Source organism: Panulirus ornatus, chromosome 6 (assembly GCF_036320965.1).
Source record: "Panulirus ornatus isolate Po-2019 chromosome 6, ASM3632096v1, whole genome shotgun sequence".
In the NCBI taxonomy this organism is placed as follows: domain Eukaryota; kingdom Metazoa; phylum Arthropoda; class Malacostraca; order Decapoda; family Palinuridae; genus Panulirus; species Panulirus ornatus.
Genome location: NC_092229.1, coordinates 41,628,051 through 41,655,460, shown reverse-complemented (window position 1 = coordinate 41,655,460; position 27,410 = coordinate 41,628,051). Strand labels below are relative to the sequence as shown.

General features: G+C 40.8%; 1 protein-coding gene across 4 annotated transcripts in view; it reads left to right on the top strand.

Moving 5' to 3' along the window:
* The window catches only part of LOC139749163 (polycomb protein EED-like), a 139,748-nt gene extending 133,444 nt beyond the window's left edge, over positions 1-6,304 (top strand). For all 4 annotated transcript variants that reach the window (XM_071662817.1, XM_071662818.1, XM_071662816.1 and 1 more), the window contains one exon: positions 5,848-6,304. In XM_071662817.1, coding sequence (XP_071518918.1) covers positions 5,848-6,054 — 207 coding nt within the window. In that variant the 3' untranslated portion in view covers positions 6,055-6,304. The remainder of the gene's footprint in view (positions 1-5,847) is intronic.
* The last annotated feature ends 21,106 nt before the right edge of the window (positions 6,305-27,410 follow it).

Sequence of the window (27,410 nt, the reverse complement as noted above, 5' to 3'; positions counted from 1 at the left end):
TGCCATTGTGATTTCCCAGGAGTATTTCCCTTTTATGAAAATTTTTTATAATATTCAGTTCTAGATAGTTGATGAAATTGTTGAAAGAGTCTGTTCTCTCTGTCTATACCTCTGATGCCTGTTCCCAATTGGAACTCCCTTAAGGGAGTGGCCACGGCAATAGAGTTTCCATAGCTAGTGAACTTCATTGCCGCTTCTTTCATGTCTCACCCTTAACAGGGCACTGGCAGAGGGCAACTCTAGTGCAGTGATAACTGCTGCCTAACATTCTTACCTACTACTACTACCTTTTTCTACCTAACACTCCTCCCTAAATGTTCCTGCATACTACTTTTATCTAGTGCTCCTACCATTTTGTCAAAAGGCAAGTGCGGTGCTTCCTGCAGGAAAATCCAGAGTTACGATGAATGTGTTGTGTAAGTTTAGTATCTTCGTATTATGTTCGAGGAGAGAGTGCATGTTTGTAGACAGAATGCCAGTAGTCCATGTGTGGGTGAGCTGGAAAGAAAAGACAGCTGCCTGGGTCAAAGGAGTGCAACTTGAAAGTCACTGAAGTAATGGCTTGCTATGCAGCCGTCACTAACATAGGTGGGGTGTGCTGGTAATGTACCTCCCTGATTGTTGGCAGCCTACCAACTGCTACCTACTTGTCCAAAGAGTACATACAAAGAAAACGTTTTTATCTTAATGCTTGAAATCAGTCATATTAATATCTTATATATTTATTTATATTTATATAAGTGAGCTGGGGAAGGAGACTTGTGTGAGGAAGTACCAGGAGAAACTGAGTACAGAATGGAAAAAGGTGAGAACAGTGGAAGTAAGGGGAGTGGGGGAGGAATGGGATGTATTTAGGGAATCAGTGATGGATTGCGCAAAAGATGCTTGTGGCATGAGAAGAGTGGGAGGTGGGTTGATTAGAAAGGGTAGTGAGTGGTGGGATGAAGAAGTAAGATTATTAGTGAAAGAGAAGAGAGAGGCATTTGGACGATTTTTGCAGGGGAAAAAATGCAATTGAGTGGGAGATGTATAAAAGAAAGAGACAGGAGGTCAAGAGAAAGGTGCAAGAGGTGAAAAAGAGGGCAAATGAGAGTTGGGGTGAGAGAGTATCATTAAATCTTAGGGAGAATAAAAAGATGTTCTGGAAGGAGGTAAATAAAGTGCGTAAGACAAGGGAGCAAATGGGAACTTCAGTGAAGGGCGCAAATGGGGAGGTGATAACAAGTAGTGGTGATGTGAGAGGGAGATGGAGTGAGTATTTTGAAGGTTTGTTGAATGTGTTTGATGATAGAGTGGCAGATATAGGGTGTTTTGGTCAAGGTGGTGTGCAGAGTGAGAGGGTTAGGGAAAATGATTTGGTAAACAGAGAAGAGGTAGTAAAAGCTTTGCAGAAGTTGAAAGCCGGCAAGGCAGCAGGTTTGGATGGTATTGCAGTGGAATTTATTAAAAAAGGGGGTGACTGTATTATTGACTGGTTGGTAAGGTTATTTAATGTATGTATGACTCATGGTGAGGTGCCTGAGGATTGGCGGAATGCGTGCATAGTGCCATTGTACAAAGACAAAGGGGATGAGAGTGAGTGCTCAAATTACAGAGGTATAAGTTTGTTGAGTATTCCTGGTAAATTATATGGGAGGGTATTGATTGAGAGGGTGAAGGCATGTACAGAGCATCAGATTGGGGAAGAGCAGTGTGGTTTCAGAAATGGTAGAGGATGTGTGGATCAGGTGTTTGTTTTGAAGAATGTATGTGAGAAATACTTAGAAAAGCAAATGGATTTGTATGTAGCATTTATGGATCTGGCGAAGTCATATGATAGAGTTGATAGAGATGCTGTGTGGAAGGTATTAAGAATATATGGTGTGGGAGGCAAGTTGTTAGAAGCAGTGAAAAGTTTTTATCGAGGATGTAAGGCATGTGTACGTGTAGGAAGAGAGGAAAGTAATTGGTTCTCAGTGAATGTAGGTTTGCGGCAGGGGTGTGTGATGTCTCCATGGTTGTTTAATTTGTTTATGGATGGGGTTGTTAGAGAGGTAAATGCAAGAGTTTTGGAAAGAGGGGCAAGTATGAAGTCTGTTGTGGATGAGAGAGCTTGGGAAGTGAGTCAGTTGTTGTTCGCTGATGATACAGCGCTGGTGGCTGATTCATGTGAGAAACTGCAGAAGCTGGTGACTGAGTTTGGTAAAGTGTGTGAAAGAAGAAAGTTAAGAGTAAATGTGAATAAGAGCAAGGTTATTAGGTACAGTAGGGTTGAGGGTCAAGTCAATTGGGAGGTAAGTGTGAATGGAGAAAAACTGGAGGAAGTAAAGTGTTTTAGATATCTGGGAGTGGATCTGGCAGCGGATGGAGCCATGGAAGCGGAAGTGGATCATAGGGTGGGGGAGGGGGTGAAAATCCTGGGAGCCTTGAAGAATGTGTGGAAGTCGAGAACATTATCTCGGAAAGCAAAAATGGCTATGTTTGAAGGAATAGTGGTTCAAACAATGTTGTATGGTTGCGAGGCGTGGGCTATGGATAGAGTTGTGCGCAGGAGGATGGATGTGCTGGAAATGAGATGTTTGAGGACAATATGTGGTGTGAGGTGGTTTGATCGAGTAAGTAATATAAGGGTAAGAGAGATGTGTAGAAATAAAAAGAGCGTGGTTGAGAGAGCAGAAGAGGGTGTTTTGAAATGGTTTGGGCACATGGAGAGAATGAGTGAGGGAAGATTGACCAAGAGGATATATGTGTCGGAGGTGGAGGGAACAAGGAGAAGTGGGAGACCAAATTGGAGGTGGAAAGATGGAGTGAAAAAGATTTTGTGTGATCGGGGCCTGAACATGCAGGAGGGTGAAAGGCAGGCAAGGAATAAAGTGAATTGGATCAATGTGGTATACCGGGGTTGACGTGCTGTCAGTGGATTGAATCAGGGCATGTGAAGCGTCGGGTAAACCATGGAAAGCTGTGTAGGTATGTATATTTGTGTGTGTGGACGTATGTATATACATGTGTATGGGGGTGGGTTGGGCCATTTCTTTCGTCTGTTTCCTTGCGCTACCTCGCAAACGCGGGAGACAGCGACAAAGCAAAAAAAAAAAAAAATTTATATTTATTTTGCTTTGTCGCTGTCTCCCGCGTTTGCGAGGTAGCTCAAGGAAACAGACGAAAGAAATGGCCCAACCCACCCCCATACACATGAATATACACACACGTCCACACACGTAAATATACATACCTATACATCTCAATGTACACATATATATACACACACAGACACATACATATATACCCATGCACACAATTCACACTGTCTGCCTTTATTCATTCCCATCGCCACCTCGCCACACATGGAATACCATCCCCCTCCCCCCTCATGTGTGCGGGGTAGTGCTAGGAAAAGACAACAAAGGCCTCATTCATTCACACTCAGTCTCTAGCTGTCATGCAATAATGCCCGAAACCACAGCTCCCTTTCCACATCCAAGCCCCACACAGCTTTCCATGGTTTACCCCAGACGCTTCACATGCCCCGATTCAATCCATTGACAGCACGTCAACCCCGGTATACCACATCGATCCAATTCACTCTATTCCTTGCCTGCCTTTCACCCTCCTGCATGTTCAGGCCCCGATCACTCAAAATCTTTTTCACTCCATCTTTCCACCTCCAATTTGGTCTCCCACTTCTCCTCGTTCCCTCCACCTCCAACACATATATCCTCTTGGTCAATCTTTCCTCACTCATTCTCTCCATGTGCCCAAACCATTTCAAAACACCCTCTTCTGCTCTCTCAACCACGCTCTTTTTATTTCCACACATATCTCTTACCCTTACATTACTTACTCGATCAAACCACCTCACACCACACATTGTCCTCAAACATCTCATTTCCAGCACATCCACCCTCCTGTGCACAACTCTATCCATAGCCCACGCCTCGCAACCATACAACATTGTTGGAACCACTATTCCTTCAAACATACCCATTTTTGCTTTCCGAGATAATGTTCTCGACTTCCACACATTCTTCAAGGCTCCCAGGATTTTCACCCCCTCCCCCACCCTATGATTCACCTCCGCTTCCATGGTTCCATCCGCTGCCAGATCCACTCCCAGATATCTAAAACACTTTACTTCCTCCAGTTTTTCTCCATTCAAACTTACCTCCAATTGACTTGACCCTCAACCCTACTGTACCTAATAACCTTGCTCTTATTCACATTTACTCTTAACTTTCTTCTTTCACACACTTTACCAAACTCAGTCACCAGCTTCTGCAGTTTCTCACATGAATCAGCCACCAGCGCTGTATCATCAGCGAACAACAACTGACTCACTTCCCAAGCTCTCTCATCCACAAGAGACTTCATTCTTGCCCCTCTTTCCAAAACTCTTGCATTCACCTCCCTAACAACCCCATCCATAAACAAATTAAACAACCATGGAGACATCACACACCCCTGCCACAAACCTACATTCACTGAGAACCAATCACTTTCCTCTCTTCCTACACGTACACATGCCTTACATCCTCGATAAAAACTTTTCACTGCTTCTAACAACTTGCCACCCACACCGTATATTCTTGATACCTTCCACAGAGCATCCCTATCAACTCTATCATATGCCTTCGCCAGATCCATAAATGCTACATACAAATCCATTTGCTTTTCTAAGTATTTCTCACATACATTCTTCAAAGCAAACACCTGATCCACACATCCTCTACCACTTCTGAAACCACACTGCTCTTCCCCAATCTGATGCTCTGTACATGCCTTCACCCTCTCAATCAATACCTTCCCATATAATTTACCAGGAATACTCAACAAACTTATACCTCTGTAATTTGAGCACTCACTCTTATCCCCTTTGCCTTTGTACAATGGCACTATGCACGCATTCCGCCAATCCTCAGGTACCTCACCATGAGTCATACATACATTAAATAACCTTACCAACCAGTCAACAATACAGTCACCCCCTTTTTTAATAAATTCCACTGCAATACCATCCAAACCTGCTGCCTTGCCGGCTTTCATCTTCCGCAAAGCTTTTACTACCTCTTCTCTGTTACCAAATCATTTTCCCCAACCCTCTCACTTTGAACACCACCTCGACCAAGACACCCTACATCTGCCACTCTATCATCAAACACATTCAACAAACCTTAAAAATACTCACTTTATCTCTTTCTCACATCATCACTACTTGTTATCACCTCCCCATTAGCGCCCTTCACTGAAGTTCCCATTTGCTCCCTTGTCTTACGCACTTTATTTACCTCCTTCCAGAACATCTTTTTATTCTCCCTAAAATCTAATGATACTCTCTCACCCCAACTCTCATTTGCCCTCTTTTTCACCTCTTGCACCTTTCTCTTGACCTCCTGTCTCTTTCTTTTATACATCTCCCACTCAATTGCATTTTTTCCCTGCAAAAATCGTCCAAATGCCACTCTCTTCTCTTTCACTAATAATTTTACTTCTTCATCCCACCACTCACTACCCTTTCTAATCAACCCGCCTCCCACGCTTCTCATGCCACAAGCATCTTTTGCGCAATCCATCACTGATTCCCTAAATACATCCCATTCCTCCCCCACTCCCCTTACTTCCTTTGTTCTCACCTTTTTCCTTTCTGTACTCAGTCTCTCCTGGTACTTCCTCACACAAGTCTCCTTCCCAAGCTCACTTACTCTCACCACCCTCTTCACCCCAACATTCACTCTTCTTTTCTGAAAACCCATACAAATCTTCACCTTAGCCTCCACAAGATAATGATCAGACATCCCTCCAGTTGCACCTTATATATGATGCACCTTTATTCTTCATAAACATGAATATTAACAGCTTGAAATGTTTCAGGTACTAGCAGTTGGGAACCAATTAGGGCGCACTTATGTTTGGGATTTGGATATCTCTGATCCAGCCCAGGCCCGTTGTTCAACTCTCACTCATCCAAAGTGTGTTGCACCGATTAGACAGACAGCCTTTTCACGTAATGGAGATATTTTGATAACAGTATGTGATGATGCTACTATCTGGCGATGGGATAGAGTAGCACAACAGTAAAAAGTATATTAGAATTGTTAAGAAATGATAAGGCTGATAAGTATTTTATTGTAAAGTTCTATTTAGCAATAGTGTGTTCCTTCATATGTCTTTGACATGTTGGAGAAATGATGCATAGACTCTTATTTGGGTGTTCATTTAGTTACCATCATCTACGAGAAGTGTATTAAGTGGTATTTTGTAATTAGTTCATAAGTCCTGTTTTTTACCAGTGGTCATGGCATTCATATTAAACGTTTTTACTACAGTATCAGTAATTTCATTAACATCCTCTATGATTTGGTTTCTCTGTAGATACAAATGATAGAAAAAGGAAAACAAATTACTATAAGGTTCAAAATTGCTCAGCCCTCTGTAGCTTTGCCATTATATTTCATATATGTCACCCAATTCTTCAACCCAAGCAAAGGCAAAATAATGAGGAGACAAAGTGAAAGAGGCACTCAACTTGATTATTATCAAGCTGGAAATAAACTTCAGCATTGTGTGTGTTAGAAGTACTTGGGAGTCGACATCATCCCTAACCTGTCACCAGAGCCCCACATGAGGAGAATAGTTAAGGAGCCAAACTTTGATAGCAAATATCAGAATAGTTTTCAAATATATGGATAAAGAAATATTTAGAAAGCTGTTCATGTCATAAGGCCAAAACTAAAATCTGCTTCCCCAGGTGGGTTACAGCACTTCAGAGCCACAAAGAGCTATAAGAGAAGTTTCAGAGGAAGGCAACACAGACAGTAATATGATTAAGATAGCTGAGTTACAGGGAAAGGCTTTTAATTTGCTCACCTTGGAAGAGAGCAGAGTGAGAGGTGACCTGATCACAACCTATTGAACTTTTAAAACATATCAGTGATGCAGAGAGTAAAAAGTTCTACAAGAGATGTAAGGATAGAGCAACCAGAGAACAATATGAAATTAAGCAAGAAATTTTGTTAAATTAATGTATAGAAGGACTTTTATAGTACTAGAGAGTGGTGGATGAATGTAACGAAATAACTGAAAACATGGTTAGTCCAGACAGCATATTCAGATTTGAGAAGTTGTACGACAGTAGGGAATATAATACAGTACATACAAGTGATTACAAATTGGTGTTTATGTACAACCTGCACTAGATTGTAATATTGCATTTATAAACTTCTGTATCTACATCATCCCAAAAGTGGAAAGCAACCAGAGTTTTGTGCATCTGGGAAGAATAGAAGATCAGAGGTAAAGTTAGAAGTTTTCTGCCATGTTGGTCAACATAGTGGTGATATCACAATGCCTCCACTTGACAAATCCAGAGCAACTTCACACTAGTGTTATTCCTGCAGTATTTTACAGTACCGTAATACAGTTTGTATGTCCTTCATTTAACTCTGAAACATCTCGCTAAGTTTTCCTTTCTAGCCCTCAAATTTCATTTTCAAATTGTTTAAAAAAGTGTCTAACCATATAATTTCAGAGAAAAACATTGACTCTGAAATACATTTTATCCAGTACTTTCATTTGAAAAATATGTAGTTTTTCAGCACAACACATTAAAAAGGCCTAAGTGTCCAGTGAGTTGCTGTTGCACATATTATAATGTAATTTACCTCCACTGAAAAATATAATGTTTATCGTTATATCTTTCTTTTCTTTCACACTATTCGCCATTTCCCGCATTAGTGAGGTAGCGTTGAGAACAGAGGACTGGGCCTTTGAGGGAATATCCTCACCTGGCCCCCTTCTCTGTTCCCTCTTTTGGAAAAAAAAAAAAAAAAAGCGAGAGGGGAGGATTTCCAGCCACCCGCTCCCTCCCCTTTTAGTCGCCTTCTACGACGCGCAGGGAATACGTGGGAAGTATTCTTTCTCCCCTATCCCCAGGGATTTTATATAAATGATTTCTTATAGTGACTCATTGATATCACTTTCATAACGGCAAAACTATATAAGTTTGTAAAATTACCAGCCGCACAAGTCAGAAAAGTTGTTGTCAAAGTCAGGTGGACAAAGACAGCACTATCTCCACTTTTGCTGTTGAATGTCCTGCCTCATCTTAGACAACTGTTAGTGCTGGAAAAGTCCATGTCCATAAAATCAGTCTTCATGATGCAAAAACAGAATATTGTAAAATTATTTAGGATAATCTTATGCCGGTTCCACCAAATCCAACTAAAAGCCACTCAGTTTTTTTCTTAGAAAACTCATGAAAATGTGCTCTAATTGATAAGGCTGAAGGATGACTTTGGAGAAATTGCTCTCTGCTACCAGTTTTAGTGTGTGGCCTTGAAATTGGGGCATAAAACTTGATGCATAGATATCTTTATAGAGGCTTTGCTCAGCTATTATAAGTATCTGTCCTAAAGCATTATAAGGCTGAATAAGAGTGAGAAGTCTTCTTCAGGAATGTAACCCCATTATTCCAATGAATCCTGCAGTAAAATGTGATCCTCTATGCTGTGTTTCCATGTAGTTGTGGTTTCTAGGAACACTTACCCAACATAAAGCAGGGACAAGATGTACTGGAAGATGGCCCATTCAAACAATACTATTCGTCATGGAGAACACAGCTTCCTCCCTTACTCAGAGTCCATTGTTTTCCTGAATTATGATTTTCAGCTAACAACTCGAAGTTTGCAATGTTTCAATAATGTTCATGGTAAATTTATCCATAAGCTTTGGAGAAAAAATGGATGCTGTTTTGTCAACATTACCATAACTCACTTCACTCATGTGCAGCATAGCTCACTGTAGTCTAGAACTTAATTCATGTGACCTCAGGTTGAGTACCATGTTTCTAGGTGGGTCAGGCTAGGATCCCTGTTCCTTTAAGATTTGTTCATGTACCTTCATGTAATATACTTATTACCCCTAAAGAGGTCTTTGAAAGTAGAAGGAAACTTGGAAAGACGTTCATTTATTTTTTCTGTTGAGTTATATAGATTTTACCTACCCCTTGGCGTCAGTCATCACACACACTAAGTGTTTGCAGAGTGGAGAATGCTTTTTTGCTTACCATGAAGAAATAGTGCTTCCTCCAAGGAACACTGCTGTCTCCCCAGCTATGAGCCTGTTGTTTTCTTGAAGTATAGTTCTCCATTAATAACTCAAATAGAAATACTTTTTACAAAGAATGCTGATGATGAGAGATTGAGGTAGATGTTGATGGAGTGGTATAGGGGTCAAGTGAATGGGTCATCAAACCTTCCAAGGTAAGTGTGCAATAGGCATTTGTACCCATCGTAGGGTTAGATTTGGCCCAGATCCTGCTGGATGAGCTACCACATTTGTATCAAATCAAAAAAAAGTATACAAATTCTAATTCCAAAACATCTGGCCCCAGAGATTTTGGATTCCTAACCCGTATTGAGGAAGGCAGTGACTAGATCGTCTTGAAAGAGAATGCCTTCGAGAGCATACATTTCCAGTGAAGAAAAGACTAGGCTAGGATTCAAAGTTTATTTTATGTTTTTGTTAATAGAATTCATAGTACAGCATATATATTATAGTATTTTATATTTCCTGGTACATGTACACTTAAGTTCTTCATTGATGTGATATTCAGTACTGTCTTTACTCGTAATGAAACTCCCTGATCTCCATTAGTTACATCATTTGATTTTCGCATTATTGATTTATTTTCAAGAGTGTAATTGTCATGTAAATCTAGAGGTTTCGTCACAGGAAAATTTTGTATACAGCAAAGTGTCTTTAATCTGTTGACCTATAATTCAGAAACTTCCATGGTTTGGAAAAAAGTTTAACCTTCTTCACAAAATTTTTATGGTTTGGAAAATTCTCGGGTGCTGTCAGTCACTCACTGTACCTAGTACATGTGTACATATTCATACACTTTTGCATCATTTTTGAGTGATTCACTGCTAAATATAATAAAACAAGATACAAAATAATAGACTAGAAAACTAAGAAAAATAGCGAATATTATTGTAAAAAATCAAAGAAGAGATTACATCCTCACGAGTTCAGCCACAGTCGCCTACTTTAACTGTACGAGTTCACACCTGACAAAGAGAGACATTTCTGTATGTAAGTGTTTATCTTACAATTAAGGCTCATGTAATTTACTTCAAGATGTAATAGAATAATGTATGAGAAATTTTTACAACAAAGAAACTAAGCATGTTAAAGATAGAGAATTTAATAGAATCAAGAAGAGATTGCTTCCTCATGAAGAGTTTAGCAGTGGCCAGCCATTGTAACAGCATGGGCACGTGGTCAGTATAGTGACTTATTTTTGTATATACGTACGTGCACTTTCATTTTCACTTACACATACGGTTCATATAATTTACTGTAAAATGTAATAGAAGACTTTATGAAATGATTATTAGAATGAGAAATGGCATAAAATAGAGAATACTTGCATAATTGAAGAAGAAATCACTTCACAAGTACAGCTGCAGTAAGCCATTGTAACAGCAAGTTCACTTGCCTTACTTTATGCTTATGGTTCCTGTAATCTACTGCTAAATGTTAGAAAACAGTATATAAAACACTTAGTAATACTAAGATACTAAGAAAAATAGATTAGCATTGTGTAATCAAAGAAGAGATCGTGATGAGTTCAGTCATGACTGGCTATTGTAAGAGCTAAGTCACACACCTAACATTATAGTGACTTTATATGTATAAAAGTGTACATCTTTCACTTATATTTCATATGCTTTTCTGCAAAATGTTATAAAAATCTAGGTAAAACAATAATCAAAATGGAAGAATGTCATCAAAAGAGGTTTCATGAAGAGAGAAGTGGTGAAAGCCTTGGGCAAGAAGGTATATGGTAAGGCAACTGGAAGGCATGGTACTGCACCTGAATGTCCTCAGAAAGTGGGTGAGTGTGTCGTTGGTTTGTTAGTTAGGATTTTCATTGTATGTATGGATCATGATGTGGTGCCCAAGGATTGGCAGAATGCATGTATAGTGCCACTGCACAAAGGCAAGGGGGACAAAGGTGAGTGTTCAAGCTACAGAAGTATAATTTTGTTGAGTGCAACTGGTAAGTTGTATGGGAGAGAGATGGTTAGAAGGATGAGGGCATGTACAGAGCACTAGACTGGGGATAAACAATGTGGCTTCAGAAGAAGTAGTGAATGTGTGGATCAGTTGTTTGCTTTGAATACAGTGTGAGAAATACTTAGAGAAATAAGAAGGATTTTTATGTGGCATTTCTGGATCTTGAGAAAGCATATGATATAGTTGATTCGGGGGACCTTGTGGAAGGTATTATATGGTGTAGGAGGAAAGCTGCTTAAAACAGTGATAGGTTTTTATCAAGGTTGTAAAGCATGTGTAGGAGTAGGAAGAGAGGAGAATGAGTAGTTCCATGTGAAGCAAAGACTGATGCCACATCCTATCAAATGCTTTGGAGATGTTGAAAGCTACAACTGTTTTGCCATTATCCCTGAAAGAGGAGGACTGAAGGTGAGTTGTTATGTTATGTGTCTGCAACACATAACAACACTGCCTGTCTGTCTGCAACACATAGCTACACTGTCTGTCTGAATGCAACACATAACAACACCGCCTGTCTGTCTGCAACACATAGCTACACTGTCTGTTTGCACACATGACTACACTGTCTGTCTGTTTGCAACACATAGCTACACTGTCCGTCTGTTTGCATACGTGACTACACTGTCTGTCTGTTTGGAACACATAGCTACATTGTCCATCTGTTTGCACACGTGACTACACTGTCTGTCTGTTTGCAACACACAACTACACTGTATGTCTGTTTGCACACGTGACTACACTGTCTGTTTGCAACATATAACTACACTGTCTGTCTGTCTGCAACACATAACTACACTGTCTGTCTGTTTGCACACGTGACTACACTGTCTGTTTGTTTGCAACACATAACTACACTGTCTGTCTGTCTGCAACACATAGCTACATTGTCTGTCTGTTTGCACACGTGACTACACTGTCTGTATGTTTGCAACACATAGCTACACTGTCCGTCTCTTTGCACACGTGGCTACACTGCCTGTCTGTCCGCAACACATTGCTACACTGTCCGTCTCTTTGCACACGTGACTACACTGTCTGTCTGTCTGCAACACATAACTACACTGCCTGTCTGTCTGCAACACATAGCTACACTGTCTGTCTGTTTGCACATGTGACTACACTATCTGTCTGTTTGCAACACATAACAACACCGCCTGTCTGTTTGCAACACATAACTACACTGTCTGTCTGTTTGCAACACATAACTACACTGTCTGTCTGTTTGCACATGTGACTACACTGTCTGTCTGTTTGCAACACATAAAACAGCACCTGTCTGTTTGCAACACATAACTACACTGTCTGTCTGTTTGCAACACATAACTATACTGTCTGTCTCTTTGCACATGTGACTACACTGTCTGTCTGTTTGCACACGTGACTACACTGTCTGTCTGTTTGCAACATATAACTACACTGTCTGTCTGTTTGCGCACATAACTACACTGTCTGTCTGTTTGCAACACATAACTACACTGTCTGTCTGTTTGCAACACATAACTACACTGTCTGTTTGCACACATGACGACACTGTCTGTCTATTTGTACACATGACGTCATTGTCTGTCTATTATGGGGATATTTCAGGTCACCCGTCTGTCACTGTCTCAGACCCCCACCACAACCACTGTTTATTCCTCTGTCTCTCTTGCCAAAGAGAACCATCCACTCCGCCCACAGCCCGGTCTAGCTGTTCATCACTGTCTCCTCTCTCCCTTTTTTTCCCACTACTAAAACAAACGAGATATCCTAGAGGTGGCTGTCTGAGTTTACTGAGCGCGATGGATGCTTAAGGCCTACCTAGGGTCGGGGCCCCGTAAGAGTTCGAACCCTGGCCCGGGCAGTCTGTCTGCAGTCTGCCCTGCTGTTCATCTTCCTCCCGGGGGTTGGTTGGTAAATTGGTATCTGGATATATAAATAGATAGATAGACAGACAGACAGACAGATAGATAGATAGGCAGACAGATAGATAGATAAATAGATAGATAGATAGTAAGATAGATATAGATATAGCAACACATGCATGAACTTTACCACTCGAGAAAACATACACCCTCCTCCTCTACACCCACCCACCCAGCCCCTCATGGGAAATTAGTTCCCCTGATATCACACTCCCTTCCTCCTCCCCCAGAGTCCTTGCCTCCCCACCCACAGATTCCTTCCTCAGATCACAGCCTGAGCTTAGCGTGTGTGAGCCAAATACGACTCAGCTCAAAGCCAAGCTGACACCATTACGAGCGAACATAATCTCCACACAAGTTGTTTATATATATATATATATATATATATATATATATATATATATATATATATATATATATATATATATATATATATGATGTACAGAACATCAGATTGGGGAAGAGCAGTGTGGTTTCAGAAGTGGTAGAGGATGTGTGGATCAGGTGTCTGCTTTGAAGAATGTATGTGAGAAATACTTAGAAAAGCAAATGGATTTGTATGTAGCATTTATGGATCTGGAGAAGGCATATGATAGAGTTGATAGAGATGCTCTGTGGAAGGTATTAAGAATATATGGTGTGGGAGGAAAGTTGTTAGAAGCAGTGAAAAGTTTTTATCGAGGATGTAAGGCATGTGTACGTGTAGGGAGAGAGGAAAGTGATTGGTTCTCAGTGAATGTAGGTTTGCGGCAGGGGTGTGTGATGTCTCCATGGCTGTTTAATTTGTTTATGGATGGGGTTGTTAGGGAGGTAAATGCAAGAGTTTTGGAAAGAGGGGCAAGTATGAAGTCTGTTGGGGATGAGAGAGCTTGGGAAGTGAGTCAGTTGTTGTTCGCTGATGATACAGCGCTGGTGGCTGATTCATGTGAGAAACTGCAGAAGCTGGTGACTGAGTTTGGAAAAGTGTGTGGAAGAAGAAAGGTAAGAGTAAATGTGAATAAGAGCAAGGTTATTAGGTACAGTAGGGTTGAGGGTCAAGTCAATTGGGAGGTGAGTTTGAATGGAGAAAAACTGGAGGAAGTGAAGTGTTTTAGATATCTGGGAGTGGATCTGGCAGCGGATGGAACCATGGAAGCGGAAGTGGATCATAGGGTGGGGGAGGGGGCGAAAATCCTGGGGGCCTTGAAGAATGTGTGGAAGTCGAGAACATTATCTCGGAAAGCAAAAATGGGTATGTTTGAAGGAATAGTGGTTCCAACAATGTTGTATGGTTGCGAGGCGTAGGCTATGGATAGAGTTGTGCGCAGGAGGATGGATGTGCTGGAAATGAGATGTTTGAGGACAATGTGTGGTGTGAGGTGGTTTGATCGAGTGAGTAACGTAAGGGTAAGAGAGATGTGTGGAAATAAAAAGAGCGTGGTTGAGAGAGCAGAAGAGGGTGTTTTGAAGTGGTTTGGGCACATGGAGAGGATGAGTGAGGAAAGATTGACCAAGAGGATATATGTGTCGGAGGTGGAGGGAACAAGGAGAAGAGGGAGACCAAATTGGAGGTGGAAAGATGGAGTGAAAAAGATTTTGTGTGATCGGGGCCTGAACATGCAGGAGGGTGAAAGGAGGGCAAGGAATAGAGTGAATTGGAGCGATGTGGTATACCGGGGTTGACGTGCTGTCAGTGGATTGAAGCAAGGCATGTGAAGCGTCTGGGGTAAACCATGGAAAGCTGTGTAGGTATGTATATTTGCGTGTGTGGACGTATGTATACACATGTGTATGGGGGGGGGGGTTGGGCCATTTCTTTCGTCTGTTTCCTTGCGCTACCTCGCAAACGCGGGAGACAGCGACAAAGTATAATAAATAATGAAATATTATATATATATATATATATATATATATATATATATATATATATATATATATATATATACATATATATATATATATATATATATATATATATATATATATATATATATATATATGTATATATATATATATATATATATATATTTCTTTCTTTCATACTATTCGCCATTTCCCGCGTTAGCGAGGTAGCGTTAAGAACAGAGGACTGGACCTTTAAGGGAATATCCTCACCTGGCCCCCTTCTCTGTTCCTTCTTTTGGAAAATAAAAAAAAAAAAAATAAAAAAAAAAAAACGAGAGGGGAGGATTTCCAGCCCCCCGCTCCCTTCCCTTTTAGTCGCCTTCTACGACACGCAGGGAATACATGGGAAGTATTCTTCCTCCCCTATCCCCAGGGATAATATATATATATATATATATATATATATATATATATATATATATATATATATATATATATATATATCTTTTTTCTTTCTTTCAAACTATTCGCCATTTCCCGCGTTAGCGAGGTAGCGTTAAGAACAGAGGACTGGGCCTTTTTTGGAATATCCTCACCTGGCCCCCTCTGTTCCTTCTTTTGGAAAATTAAAAAAAAAAAACGAGAGGGGAGGATTTCCAGCCCCCCCGCTCCCCCCCCTTTTAGTCTCCTTCTACGACACGCAGGGAATACGTGGGAAGTATTCTTAATCCCCTATCCCCAGGGATATATATATATATATATATATATATATATATATATATATATATATATATATATTTTTTTTTTTTTTTTTTTTTTTTCATACTATCCGCCATTTCCCGCGACAGCGAGGTAGCGTTAAGAACAGAGGACTGGGCCTTTGAGGAAATATCCTCACCTGGCCCTCTTCTCTGTTCCTTCTTTTGGGAAAAAAAAAAAAAAAAAAAAATGGAAACCTTGATATTGCTAACGCATGTGTAAGATGGGGTTGTGGATACTCATATGAGTTTACTCCTCCGGTTGCAAGTCAATAGACCTAAAATGTAAACTTTGCCTCTAAACTAAATCTCACTCTCATGCCACATGATATACTTTACATCACAAGATATATGTGTGTGTGTGTGTGTGTGTGTGTGTGTGTAGCCATCTTAACAATGTTCCACCTCAGTGACATGAAAACTAATCTAAATTTACTGATTGTCTAAAGAGACTATTTTTCGTATACTTTGTTATATGATCCAGTCACTGTTGTTCAACCTTCTTTTTTTAAATTTATTGAACAGTTCACTTAGTCAGTAGATTATTTGATATCAAGATTTATGGCTCAGTTCTTGCACCCATTTCTCTCACTATCTAACTTGTCATCATCCAGTCTTTCAGTCCCGCTCCTTACACTTGGGCACAACACCACAATAAATTCGCCACAAAATCTGTCATGTAATCCCACCCCCTTCCCCCACCATCACCACACACACACACATCCTTCCCACGATCCCTCTCCCAGACAACTCTCTCTCTCTCTCTCTCTCTCTCTCTCTCTCTCTCTCTCTCTCTCTCTCTCCTCTCCTCTCCTCTCCCTTGTGTATATATCCCAGATATTATCAATTTTCCTCCACCATCATCACCACAATCTGCCGACGTTGGACAAATCTCTTTCTCTCTATCTTCCAATCCTTCTCCTCCTCCTCCTCCTCTCTCCCATGTTCTGACGCGCTCTCTCCTGTGTTCTGACGCTGGTGTGACCTCCCGTGTTCACTGATCCTACGTGGATGCGAGACTGGAAGACCGACTCCAGCCACACCCTGAGCACTTTCCCCCTCGCCTCTGGTCCAACTCGTCCCTCCTACTTACACTCATCCCCCTAGAGCGAGGGAGTGACCTCATCTCCCTCATATTCTTGTGTGAGTTCCAGGTTTCTCATTATTGTGATAGCTACGAGGCAAGCCCTAAGTGAGGGACGCGCGCACACACACACACACACACACACACACACACACACACACATCACCGGACGCACACTAGACTGTAAAGTGTGAGAGGACATGATGAAAGGTGTAGCAATCATAATCACTTCGGGGTAATGGAGTGGTAAGAGGTGCAAGGACGGAGATGAGGAGGAGAGGTCAGGATGAGGAGAGGTCAGGGTCGCAGGACTGGGGTCAAGCCTGACAGACGATGATGATCCATTTGATGGGCGAGTGTGTGTGTGTGTGTCGAGGAGGAGGGGCGCTGGCGGGTGTGTGTGTGTGTGTGTGGTGGTGGTGTGGGTGGAGCAGGAGGGAGTGAAGGTGGGGCAGGCAGTATTGAGGGGGAGGGAGGGAGATGACAGACGATGAGGAGGAGGAGGAGGAGACGAGAGCCAGAGGATCCGAGATGTTTAGTAGGGAATAAAACGATGACAAAGTCTAAGGTTCCTGGTCACTGAGGCGGGAGACAAGATGGAAGACGTCTATGTGACCAAGAACAAGATGGAATGTGACGAAGGAAACACAAGAAAACTCTGGAAGGAAATGAAGAAGGAGCGACCTAGATGGAGAATGATCGGCGGGAAGCGATGACGCTTTCCCCACTGAGGTGGGAAGGAGGGAGGGAAGGTCTGGCAGAGGAAGAGGAAAAAAAAATGACTTGAGAGAAACGAGGAAAGTTCAGGCGGGAAGGAGATGGGAAAAGGTCATCAGAGGGAAGGTTAAAGAACTGGTTGACGTCAAGTTCCTTTATCATGAAGGTCAGACACAAGGCTCAGACTGATGGATGGCGGCAAGACGGAGTCTCTGATGATGTCCAACGCGGACGGCTTGATGAGGCCAGCGAGTGAGAGATGGTGAGAGATGGGAGAGAATAAGAGACAATGAGGGATGGGGGAATGAGAGACAATGAGAGATGGGAGAATGAGAGACAATGAGAGATGGGGAGATTGAGAGACAGTGAGAGATGGGGAAATGAGAGATGGTAAGAGATGGGAAAGAATGAGAGACAATGAGAGATGGTGAGAGATGGGAAAGAAAGAGGGACAATGCGAGATGGGAGAATGAGAGACAATGAGAGATGGGAGAATGAGAAACAATGAGAGATGGGAGAATGAGAGACAATGCGAGATGGGAGAATGAGAGACAATGAGAGATGGGGGAGTGAGAGACCAGACTGTGGTGACTGGCGAGACGTCACATGGAGATTACGACGAGAGCAAGAGGCTGGTGTTGGTCGTAGAGTAATTAACAATATCGTCGGTTGAGGGTAGAAGGCAAATGGTTGGGTCATGCATGACTGTATCAAAAATTCATTCGAAAACACGACAATTTAATCTACATTTTTGTTTTGTATTGATTCCAGGTCTCAATCCCTGTTTGTTTTGCTTTGTCAAGTTCAAATTCCATTCACAAAGAAATAAAAAAAGTATTATTCCCGAAATACAAGTGATTGGTGTTGTTATTTCAATATTAAAAATCTGTCATCAGTAATAAAATGGAAACAGAACTTTTAATTTTTCATGTTTCGTACATCAATAGTGATATGAAAAATTTACAGTGAATATAGTTTTAAAGGATAAAGTGTATGAAAGAAGAAAGTTGAGAGTAAATGTGAATAAGAGCAATGTTATTAGGTACAGTAGGGTTGAGGGTCAAGTCAATTGGGAGGTGAGTTTGAATGGAGAAAAACTGGAGGAAGTGAAGTGTTTTAGATATCTGGGAGTGGATCTGGCAGCGGATGGAACCATGGAAGCGGAAGTGGATCATAGGGTGGGGGAGGGGGCGAAAATTCTGGGAGCCAAAGTGGCATTCAAATTGCGGTGTAACCTCTTTCGAGCGTAGCCTAGTGACACACACACACACACACACACACACACACACATATATATATATATATATATATATATATATATATATATATATATATATATATATTCTTTTTTTTTTTGTCGCTGTCTCCCGCGTTTGCGAGGTAGCGAAAGGAAACAGACGAAAGAAATGGCCCAACCCACCCCCATACACATATATATACATACGTCCACACACGCAAATATACATACCTACACAGCTTTCCATGGTTTACCCCAGACGCTTCACATGCCTTGATTCAATCCACTGACAGCACGTCAACCCCGGTATACCACATCGATCCAATTCACTCTATTCCTTGCCCTCCTTTCACCCTCCTGCATGTTCAGGCCCCGATCACACAAAATCTTTTTCACTCCATCTTTCCACCTCCAATTTGGTCTCCCACTTCTCCTCGTTCCCTCCACCTCCGACACATATATCCTCTTGGTCAATCTTTCCTCACTCATTCTCTCCATGTGCCCAAACCATTTCAAAACACCCTCTTCTGCTCTCTCAACCACGCTCTTTTTATTTCCACACATCTCTCTTACCCTTACGTTACTTACTCGATCAAACCACCTCACACCACACATTGTCCTCAAACATCTCATTTCCAGCACATCCATCCTCCTGCGCACAACTCTATCCATAGCCCACGCCTCGCAACCATACAACATTGTTGGAACCACTATTCCTTCAAACATACCCATTTTTGCTTTCCGAGATAATGTTCTCGACTTCCACACATTCTTCAAGGCTCCCAGGATTTTCGCCCCCTCCCCCACCCTATGATCCACTTCCGCTTCCATGGTTCCATCCGCTGCCAGATCCACTCCCAAATATCTAAAACACTTTACTTCCTCCAGTTTTTCTCCATTCAAACTTACCTGCCAGTTGACTTGACCCTCAACCCTACTGTACCTAATTACCTTGCTCTTATTCACATTTACTCTTAACTTTCTTCTTTCACACACTTTACCAAACTCAGTCACCAGCTTCTGCAGTTTCTCACATGAATCAGCCACCAGCGCTGTATCATCAGCGAACAACAACTGACTCACTTCCCAAGCTCTCTCATCCCCAACAGACTTCATACTTGCCCCTCTTTCCAAAACTCTTGCATTCACCTCCCTAACAACCCCATCCATAAACAAATCAAACAACCATGGAGACATCACACACCCCTGCCGCAAACCTACATTCACTGAGAACCAATCACTTTCCTCTCTTCCTACACGTACACATGCCTTACATCCTCGATAAAAACTTTTCACTGCTTCTAACAACTTGCCTCCCACACCATATATTCTTAATACCTTCCACACAGCATCTCTATCAACTCTATCATATGCCTTCTCCAGATCCATAAATGCTACATACAAATCCATTTGCTTTTCTAAGTATTTCTCACATACGTATTTTTTTTTCTTTCAAACTATTCGCCATTTCCCGCATTAGCAAGGTAGCGTTAAGAACAGAGGACTGGGCCTCTGAGGGAATATCCTCACCTGGTCCCCTTCTCTGTTCCTTCTTTTGGAAAATTAAAAAAAAAAACGAGGGGAGGATATCCAGCCCCCCGCTCCCTCCCCTTTTAGTCGCCTTCTACGACATGCAGGGAATATGTGGGAAGTATTCTTTCTCCCCTATCCCCAGGGATAATATATATATATATATATATATATATATATATATATATATATATATATATATATATATATATATATATTTCACACTATTCGCCATATCCCGCGTTAGCAAGGTAGCGTTAAGAACAGAGGACTGGACCTTTGAGGGAATATCCTCACCTGGCCCCCTTCTCTGTTCTTTCTCGGAAAAAAAAAACAAAAAAAAAAACTGAGAGGGGAGGATTTCCAGCCCCCCGCTCCCTTCCCTTTTAGTCGCTTTCTACGACACGCAAGGAATACGTGGGAAGTATTCTTTCTCCCCTATCCCCAGGGATAATATATATATATTTTTTTTTTTTTTTTTTTTTCAAACTATTCGCCATTTCCCGCGTTAGCGAGGTAGCGTTAAGAACAGAGAGCTGGGCCATTGAGGGAATATCCTCACCTGGCCCCCTTCTCTGTTCCTTCTTTTGGAAAATTAAAAAAAAAATTGAGAGGGGAGGATTTCCAGCCCCCCGCTCCCTTCCCTTTTAGTCGCCTTCTACGACACGCAGGGAATACGTGGGAAGTATTCTTTCTCCCCTATCCCCAGGGATAAATATATATATATTTATATATATTTATATATATATATATTATCCCTGGGGATAGGGGAGAAAGAATACTTCCCACGTATTCCCTGCGTGTCGTAGAAGGCGACTAAAAGGGAAGGGAGCGGGGGGCTGGAAATCCTTCCCTCTCGTTTTTTTTTTTTTTTTTCCAAAAGAAGGAACAGAGAAGGGGGCCAGGTGAGGATATTCCCTCAAAGGCCCAGTCCTCTGTTCTTAGCGCTACCTCGCTAATGCGGGAAATGGCGAATAGTATGAAAAAAAAAAAAAAATATATATATATATATATATATATATATATATATATATATATATATATATATATATATGATTGATAGTAAGACGCAATCAAGAACGAATGACATAATAAAAACGACGGGGAACCTAATTTTTGTGTTATTGCTTGTATAATGAGGTAAGATTTTCCTTTACTTTAAATACAATTGTTCAGAGACTATAAAAAATGAAATCATGTCACCACTCGATACGAAGAGGCGTTTGAACTTCAAATAGAACTACTTCAAAGCAATTCCTAACAATGTTTGTTTACGTGCGGTGGTGGTCGCATTCGACCATCAACCGTGGAAGATTCGCAAGATTAAACTTGTATCATAAAACTTCACGTAAAGTCTAAAATACCATATGATAGCAACTTGAAAAACGATAATTGTTTTTACCAGATTATACATTCAATAACCAAATGGTTATAGGTGCCAGGATGGATAACCTTACATTACAATATATAATTACTATCAAGGTGACCAAACACGTTTAATCTCTCTTGACATTCAGTCAACAGGCACAGAATTAAAGTCTGTGGTATATGTCTGTATGTCTGTGTCTTCTAGACAAGATGTATGTGATGAGAGGTAACATTCTCCTCTCTTCTGCCAGCCAATCTACTCCTCCCTCGCTATTAACAACCTGGTAACATCTTAAAGCCACACAATAACAATGCTCGCTTTAAATTTGATCAAACATACAAACCTTCATCTTTTTTAATATTTCCGACGTTTCATAGAGGAGAAAATGTACTTGTATCTTGACTGTACTTTGTAATATGGGATTATTATTGTAGATTTATGTTGAGTTTGTCTATAGAGAGATACGGTAAAGAGGACTTCACAATTCGTACTTGTATTTTAGGCTATACGATTTCGCGGAGTCAAAATTAGTGTAATGTATGGCAACGAAGCAGACACCAACATGGCCTTTATTACTGTCTTCTTTTTATACATTATCTCTCTTGTGATGGGACTGAAATTACCAATGTCGTTATTAGTGAAGAAATTGTATAGTTCGTCTTTTAACCGTCTCCATCTTAAATGAAGTAGCAGTTTTTGGATTTTGTAGATGAGATGCCTAATGTCACAAGCAACTATAATTACCGTCGGTGATGAAAATGACAAGAAACGAGTCTTTAGTGACCCGTACAACACCAAGGTGATAATGTGACATATTGGTCTCTGATATCGCGTGTGTTCCGGCCTCGGTTTTTAGTGGTTTCATGGATATTAACTTACTATCAGAACATGATTATGCTATAGATGATGTAGAACCGGATTATTAGTGTAAGTGTTTATGAATGATAGTGTAAATACTCCATACTTGTTTAAATAACTGTACGTAAACATCCCCTTGCACCATGCCAGTGTTCCCGTGGATAACAATAAAACATTATGAATGACTTATCCGTATTTTTGTGTATCATGCGAGAAATTCTGCACAAGTGTGATGTATGTGAAATAGTGCATTAAAAGACGCAGGTGCGCGAGACGTCAGTGCGTTTATGGAGGCGGAATAGAAACCGAGTTTGGAAGTGGCACAATGAAGTCCATAACCCAGGTGGAAGTTTCGAGACTTGACCAGCTACGATCGTACAAGGTTAGTTTCTCCTGTATATCCATTGTTGATTGATTCATTCATTACATACTTTTTTCTCTGTAATGATCTCGTGGGAGATTATATTATGTGGATTGGTCCATTTTTTTTGGTGATGGGGGGGGGGGTGGGGATGGAGAGACTGTTAGGGGAATGGGAGAGACTATTGGGAATGGGAGAGACTGTATAGGGATGGGAGAGACTGTTGGGAATGGGAGAGACTGTATAGGGATGGGAGAGACTGTTGGGGAATGGGAGAGACTGTTGGGGAATGGGAGAGATTGTTGGGGAATGGGAGAGACTGTTTGGGGAATGGGAGAGATTGTTGGGGAATGGGAGAGACTGTTGGGGATGGAGAGACTATTGGGGAATGGAGAGACTGTTAGATAATAGTAGAGACTGTTGGGGAATGGGAGAGACTCTTAGGGAATGGGAGTGTTGAGAATGGGAGAGACTCTTAGGGAATGGGAGTGTTGAGAATGGGAGAGACTCTTGGGGAATGGGAGAGACTGAATTAAGACTTACAGTTGTTGGGTTGAGTTTGAAACTAGTCATAAACAGTTAACATGGACCGAGTTAAAACTTTGAAAAAAAATCAAACATTTTCATTTAGATTTTTTTCTTTTTTCTAGAAGAAATTCGAGATTAACTAGGAATGTTGACGGATTTCGTGCGTAGAGTGACTTTTTGTGCTTCCAAGATGTTTCCTCCACCAACCCGTTACTTTCGCCTTTCTTGTGAAGTAGAAGTCAGCTTTATATGTGCTGGTAGTGGCAGATAACACATTAAGCTTAACTGTCATCGCAGCTCCTTTCAATACAGTTTGACGCAGCTCAAGTTTTGGACCCGTGCGACGAACGCCTAAGCTTTATTATATTCGCTCGTCAAAGTATGAGGTAATTTAGTGAGATCTTGCTTGTCCAGTGAGCTAGTGTGTGCCTGTGTTCCATTTGACTGTGAGGCAAGTGAGGAGGGGTATGGAGTGTGTGTTAAGGCAAAGAGAGGAATATAGGAGTATATAGAGGAATATAATTGGCTGCGTGAGAACTAGGGAGGGGAATATAGAGAGGGATATACTTCACTTTGCGACGTAAGAACTAGAGAGAGGAATATATAGAGGAATATACTTTACTTTGCGACGTAAGAGCTAGAGAGAGGAATATACTTTGCGACGTAAAAACTAGAGAGAGGAATATATTTTGCGACGTAAGAACTAGAGAGAGGAATATAGAGAGGGATATACTTTACTTTGCGACGTAAGAACTAGGGAGAGGAATATTGAGAGGGATATACTTTACTTTGCGACGTAAAAACTAGAGAGAGGAATATACTTTGCGACGTAAAAACTAGAGAGAGGAATATACTTTGCGACGTAAAAACTAGAGAGAGGAATATAGAGAGGGATATACTTCACTTTGCGACGTAAGAACTAGAGAGAGGAATATATTTTGCGACGTAAGTAGAGAGGGATATACTTTACTTTGCGACGTAAAAACTAGAGAGAGGAATATATTTTGCGACGTAAGAACTAGAGAGAGGAATATATTTTGCGACGTAAGAACTAGAGAGAGGAATATAGAGAGGGATATACTTTACTTTGCGACGTAAGAACTAGAGAGAGGAATATAGAGAGGGATATACTTTACTTTGCGACGTAAGAACTAGAGAGAGGAATATATTTTGCGACGTAAGAACTAGAGAGAGGAATATAGAGAGGGATATACTTCACTTTGCGACGTAAGAACTAGAGAGAGGAATATACTTTGCGACGTAAAAACTAGAGAGAGGAATATATTTTGCGACGTAAGAACTAGAGAGAGGAATATAGAGAGGGATATACTTTACTTTGCGACGTAAAAACTAGAGAGAGGAATATACTTTGCGACGTAAGAACTAGAGAGAGGAATATAGAGAGGGATATACTTTACTTTGCGACGTAAGAACTAGAGAGAGGAATATAGAGAGGGATATACTTCACTTTGCGACGTAAGAACTAGAGAGAGGAATATACTTTGCGACGTAAAAACTAGAGAGAGGAATATATTTTGCGACGTAAGAACTAGAGAGAGGAATATAGAGAGGGATATACTTTACTTTGCGACGTAAGAACTAGAGAGAGGAATATACTTTGCGACGTAAGAACTAGAGAGAGGAATATACTTTGCGACGTAAAAACTAGAGAGAGGAATATAGAGAGGGATATACTTCACTTTGCGACGTAAGAACTAGAGAGAGGAATATAGAGAGGGATATACTTTACTTTGCGACGTAAGAACTAGAGAGAGGAATATATTTTGCGACGTAAGAACTAGAGAGAGGAATATATTTTGCGACGTAAGAACTAGAGAGAGGAATATACTTTGCGACGTAAAAACTAGAGAGAGGAATATACTTTGCGACGTAAGAACTAGAGAGAGGAATATACTTTGCGACGTAAGAACTAGAGAGAGGAATATATTTTGCGACGTAAGAACTAGAGAGAGGAATATAGAGAGGGATATACTTTACTTTGCGACGTAAAAACTAGAGAGAGGAATATATTTTGCGACGTAAGAACTAGAGAGAGGAATATAGAGAGGGATATACTTTACTTTGCGACGTAAGAACTAGAGAGAGGAATATACTTTGCGACGTAAGAACTAGAGAGAGGAATATATTTTGCGACGTAAGAACTAGAGAGAGGAATATAGAGAGGGATATACTTCACTTTGCGACGTAAGAACTAGAGAGAGGAATATATTTTGCGACGTAAGAACTAGAGAGAGGAATATAGAGAGGGATATACTTTACTTTGCGACGTAAGAACTAGAGAGAGGAATATAGAGAGGGATATACTTCACTTTGCGACGTAAGAACTAGAGAGAGGAATATATTTTGCGACGTAAGAACTAGAGAGAGGAATATATTTTGCGACGTAAGAACTAGAGAGAGGAATATAGAGAGGGATATACTTTACTTTGCGACGTAAGAACTAGAGAGAGGAATATAGAGAGGGATATACTTCACTTTGCGACGTAAGAACTAGAGAGAGGAATATAGAGAGGGATATACTTTACTTTGCGACGTAAGAACTAGAGAGAGGAATATAGAGAGGGATATACTTTACTTTGCGACGTAAGAACTAGAGAGAGGAATATACTTTGCGACGTAAGAACTAGAGAGAGGAATATATTTTGCGACGTAAGAACTAGAGAGAGGAATATATTTTGCGACGTAAGAACTAGAGAGAGGAATATACTTTGCGACGTAAGAACTAGAGAGAGGAATATACTTTGCGACGTAAGAACTAGAGAGAGGAATATATTTTGCGACGTAAGAACTAGAGAGAGGAATATATTTTGCGACGTAAGAACTAGAGAGAGGAATATAGAGAGGGATATACTTCACTTTGCGACGTAAGAACTAGAGAGAGGAATATAGAGAGGGATATACTTCACTTTGCGACGTAAGAACTAGAGAGAGGAATATAGAGAGGGATATACTTTACTTTGCGACGTAAAAACTAGAGAGAGGAATATAGAGAGGGATATACTTCACTTTGCGACGTAAGAACTAGAGAGAGGAATATATTTTGCGACGTAAGAACTAGAGAGAGGAATATACTTTGCGACGTAAAAACTAGAGAGAGGAATATATTTTGCGACGTAAGAACTAGAGAGAGGAATATAGAGAGGGATATACTTCACTTTGCGACGTAAGAACTAGAGAGAGGAATATATTTTGCGACGTAAGAACTAGAGAGAGGAATATATTTTGCGACGTAAGAACTAGAGAGAGGAATATATTTTGCGACGTAAGAACTAGAGAGAGGAATATACTTTGCGACGTAAAAACTAGAGAGAGGAATATACTTTGCGACGTAAGAACTAGAGAGAGGAATATATTTTGCGACGTAAGAACTAGAGAGAGGAATATAGAGAGGGATATACTTTACTTTGCGACGTAAAAACTAGAGAGAGGAATATACTTTGCGACGTAAGAACTAGAGAGAGGAATATATTTTGCGACGTAAGAACTAGAGAGAGGAATATATTTTGCGACGTAAGAACTAGAGAGAGGAATATACTTTGCGACGTAAGAACTAGAGAGAGGAATATATTTTGCGACGTAAGAACTAGAGAGAGGAATATATTTTGCGACGTAAGAACTAGAGAGAGGAATATAGAGAGGGATATACTTCACTTTGCGACGTAAGAACTAGAGAGAGGAATATATTTTGCGACGTAAGAACTAGAGAGAGGAATATAGAGAGGGATATACTTCACTTTGCGACGTAAGAACTAGAGAGAGGAATATACTTTGCGACGTAAGAACTAGAGAGAGGAATATAGAGAGGGATATACTTCACTTTGCGACGTAAGAACTAGAGAGAGGAATATAGAGAGGGATATACTTCACTTTGCGACGTAAGAACTAGAGAGAGGAATATACTTTGCGACGTAAAAACTAGAGAGAGGAATATAGAGAGGGATATACTTTACTTTGCGACGTAAAAACTAGAGAGAGGAATATATTTTGCGACGTAAGAACTAGAGAGAGGAATATAGAGAGGGATATACTTTACTTTGCGACGTAAAAACTAGAGAGAGGAATATATTTTGCGACGTAAGAACTAGAGAGAGGAATATAGAGAGGGATATACTTCACTTTGCGACGTAAGAGCTAGAGAGAGGAATATATTTTGCGACGTAA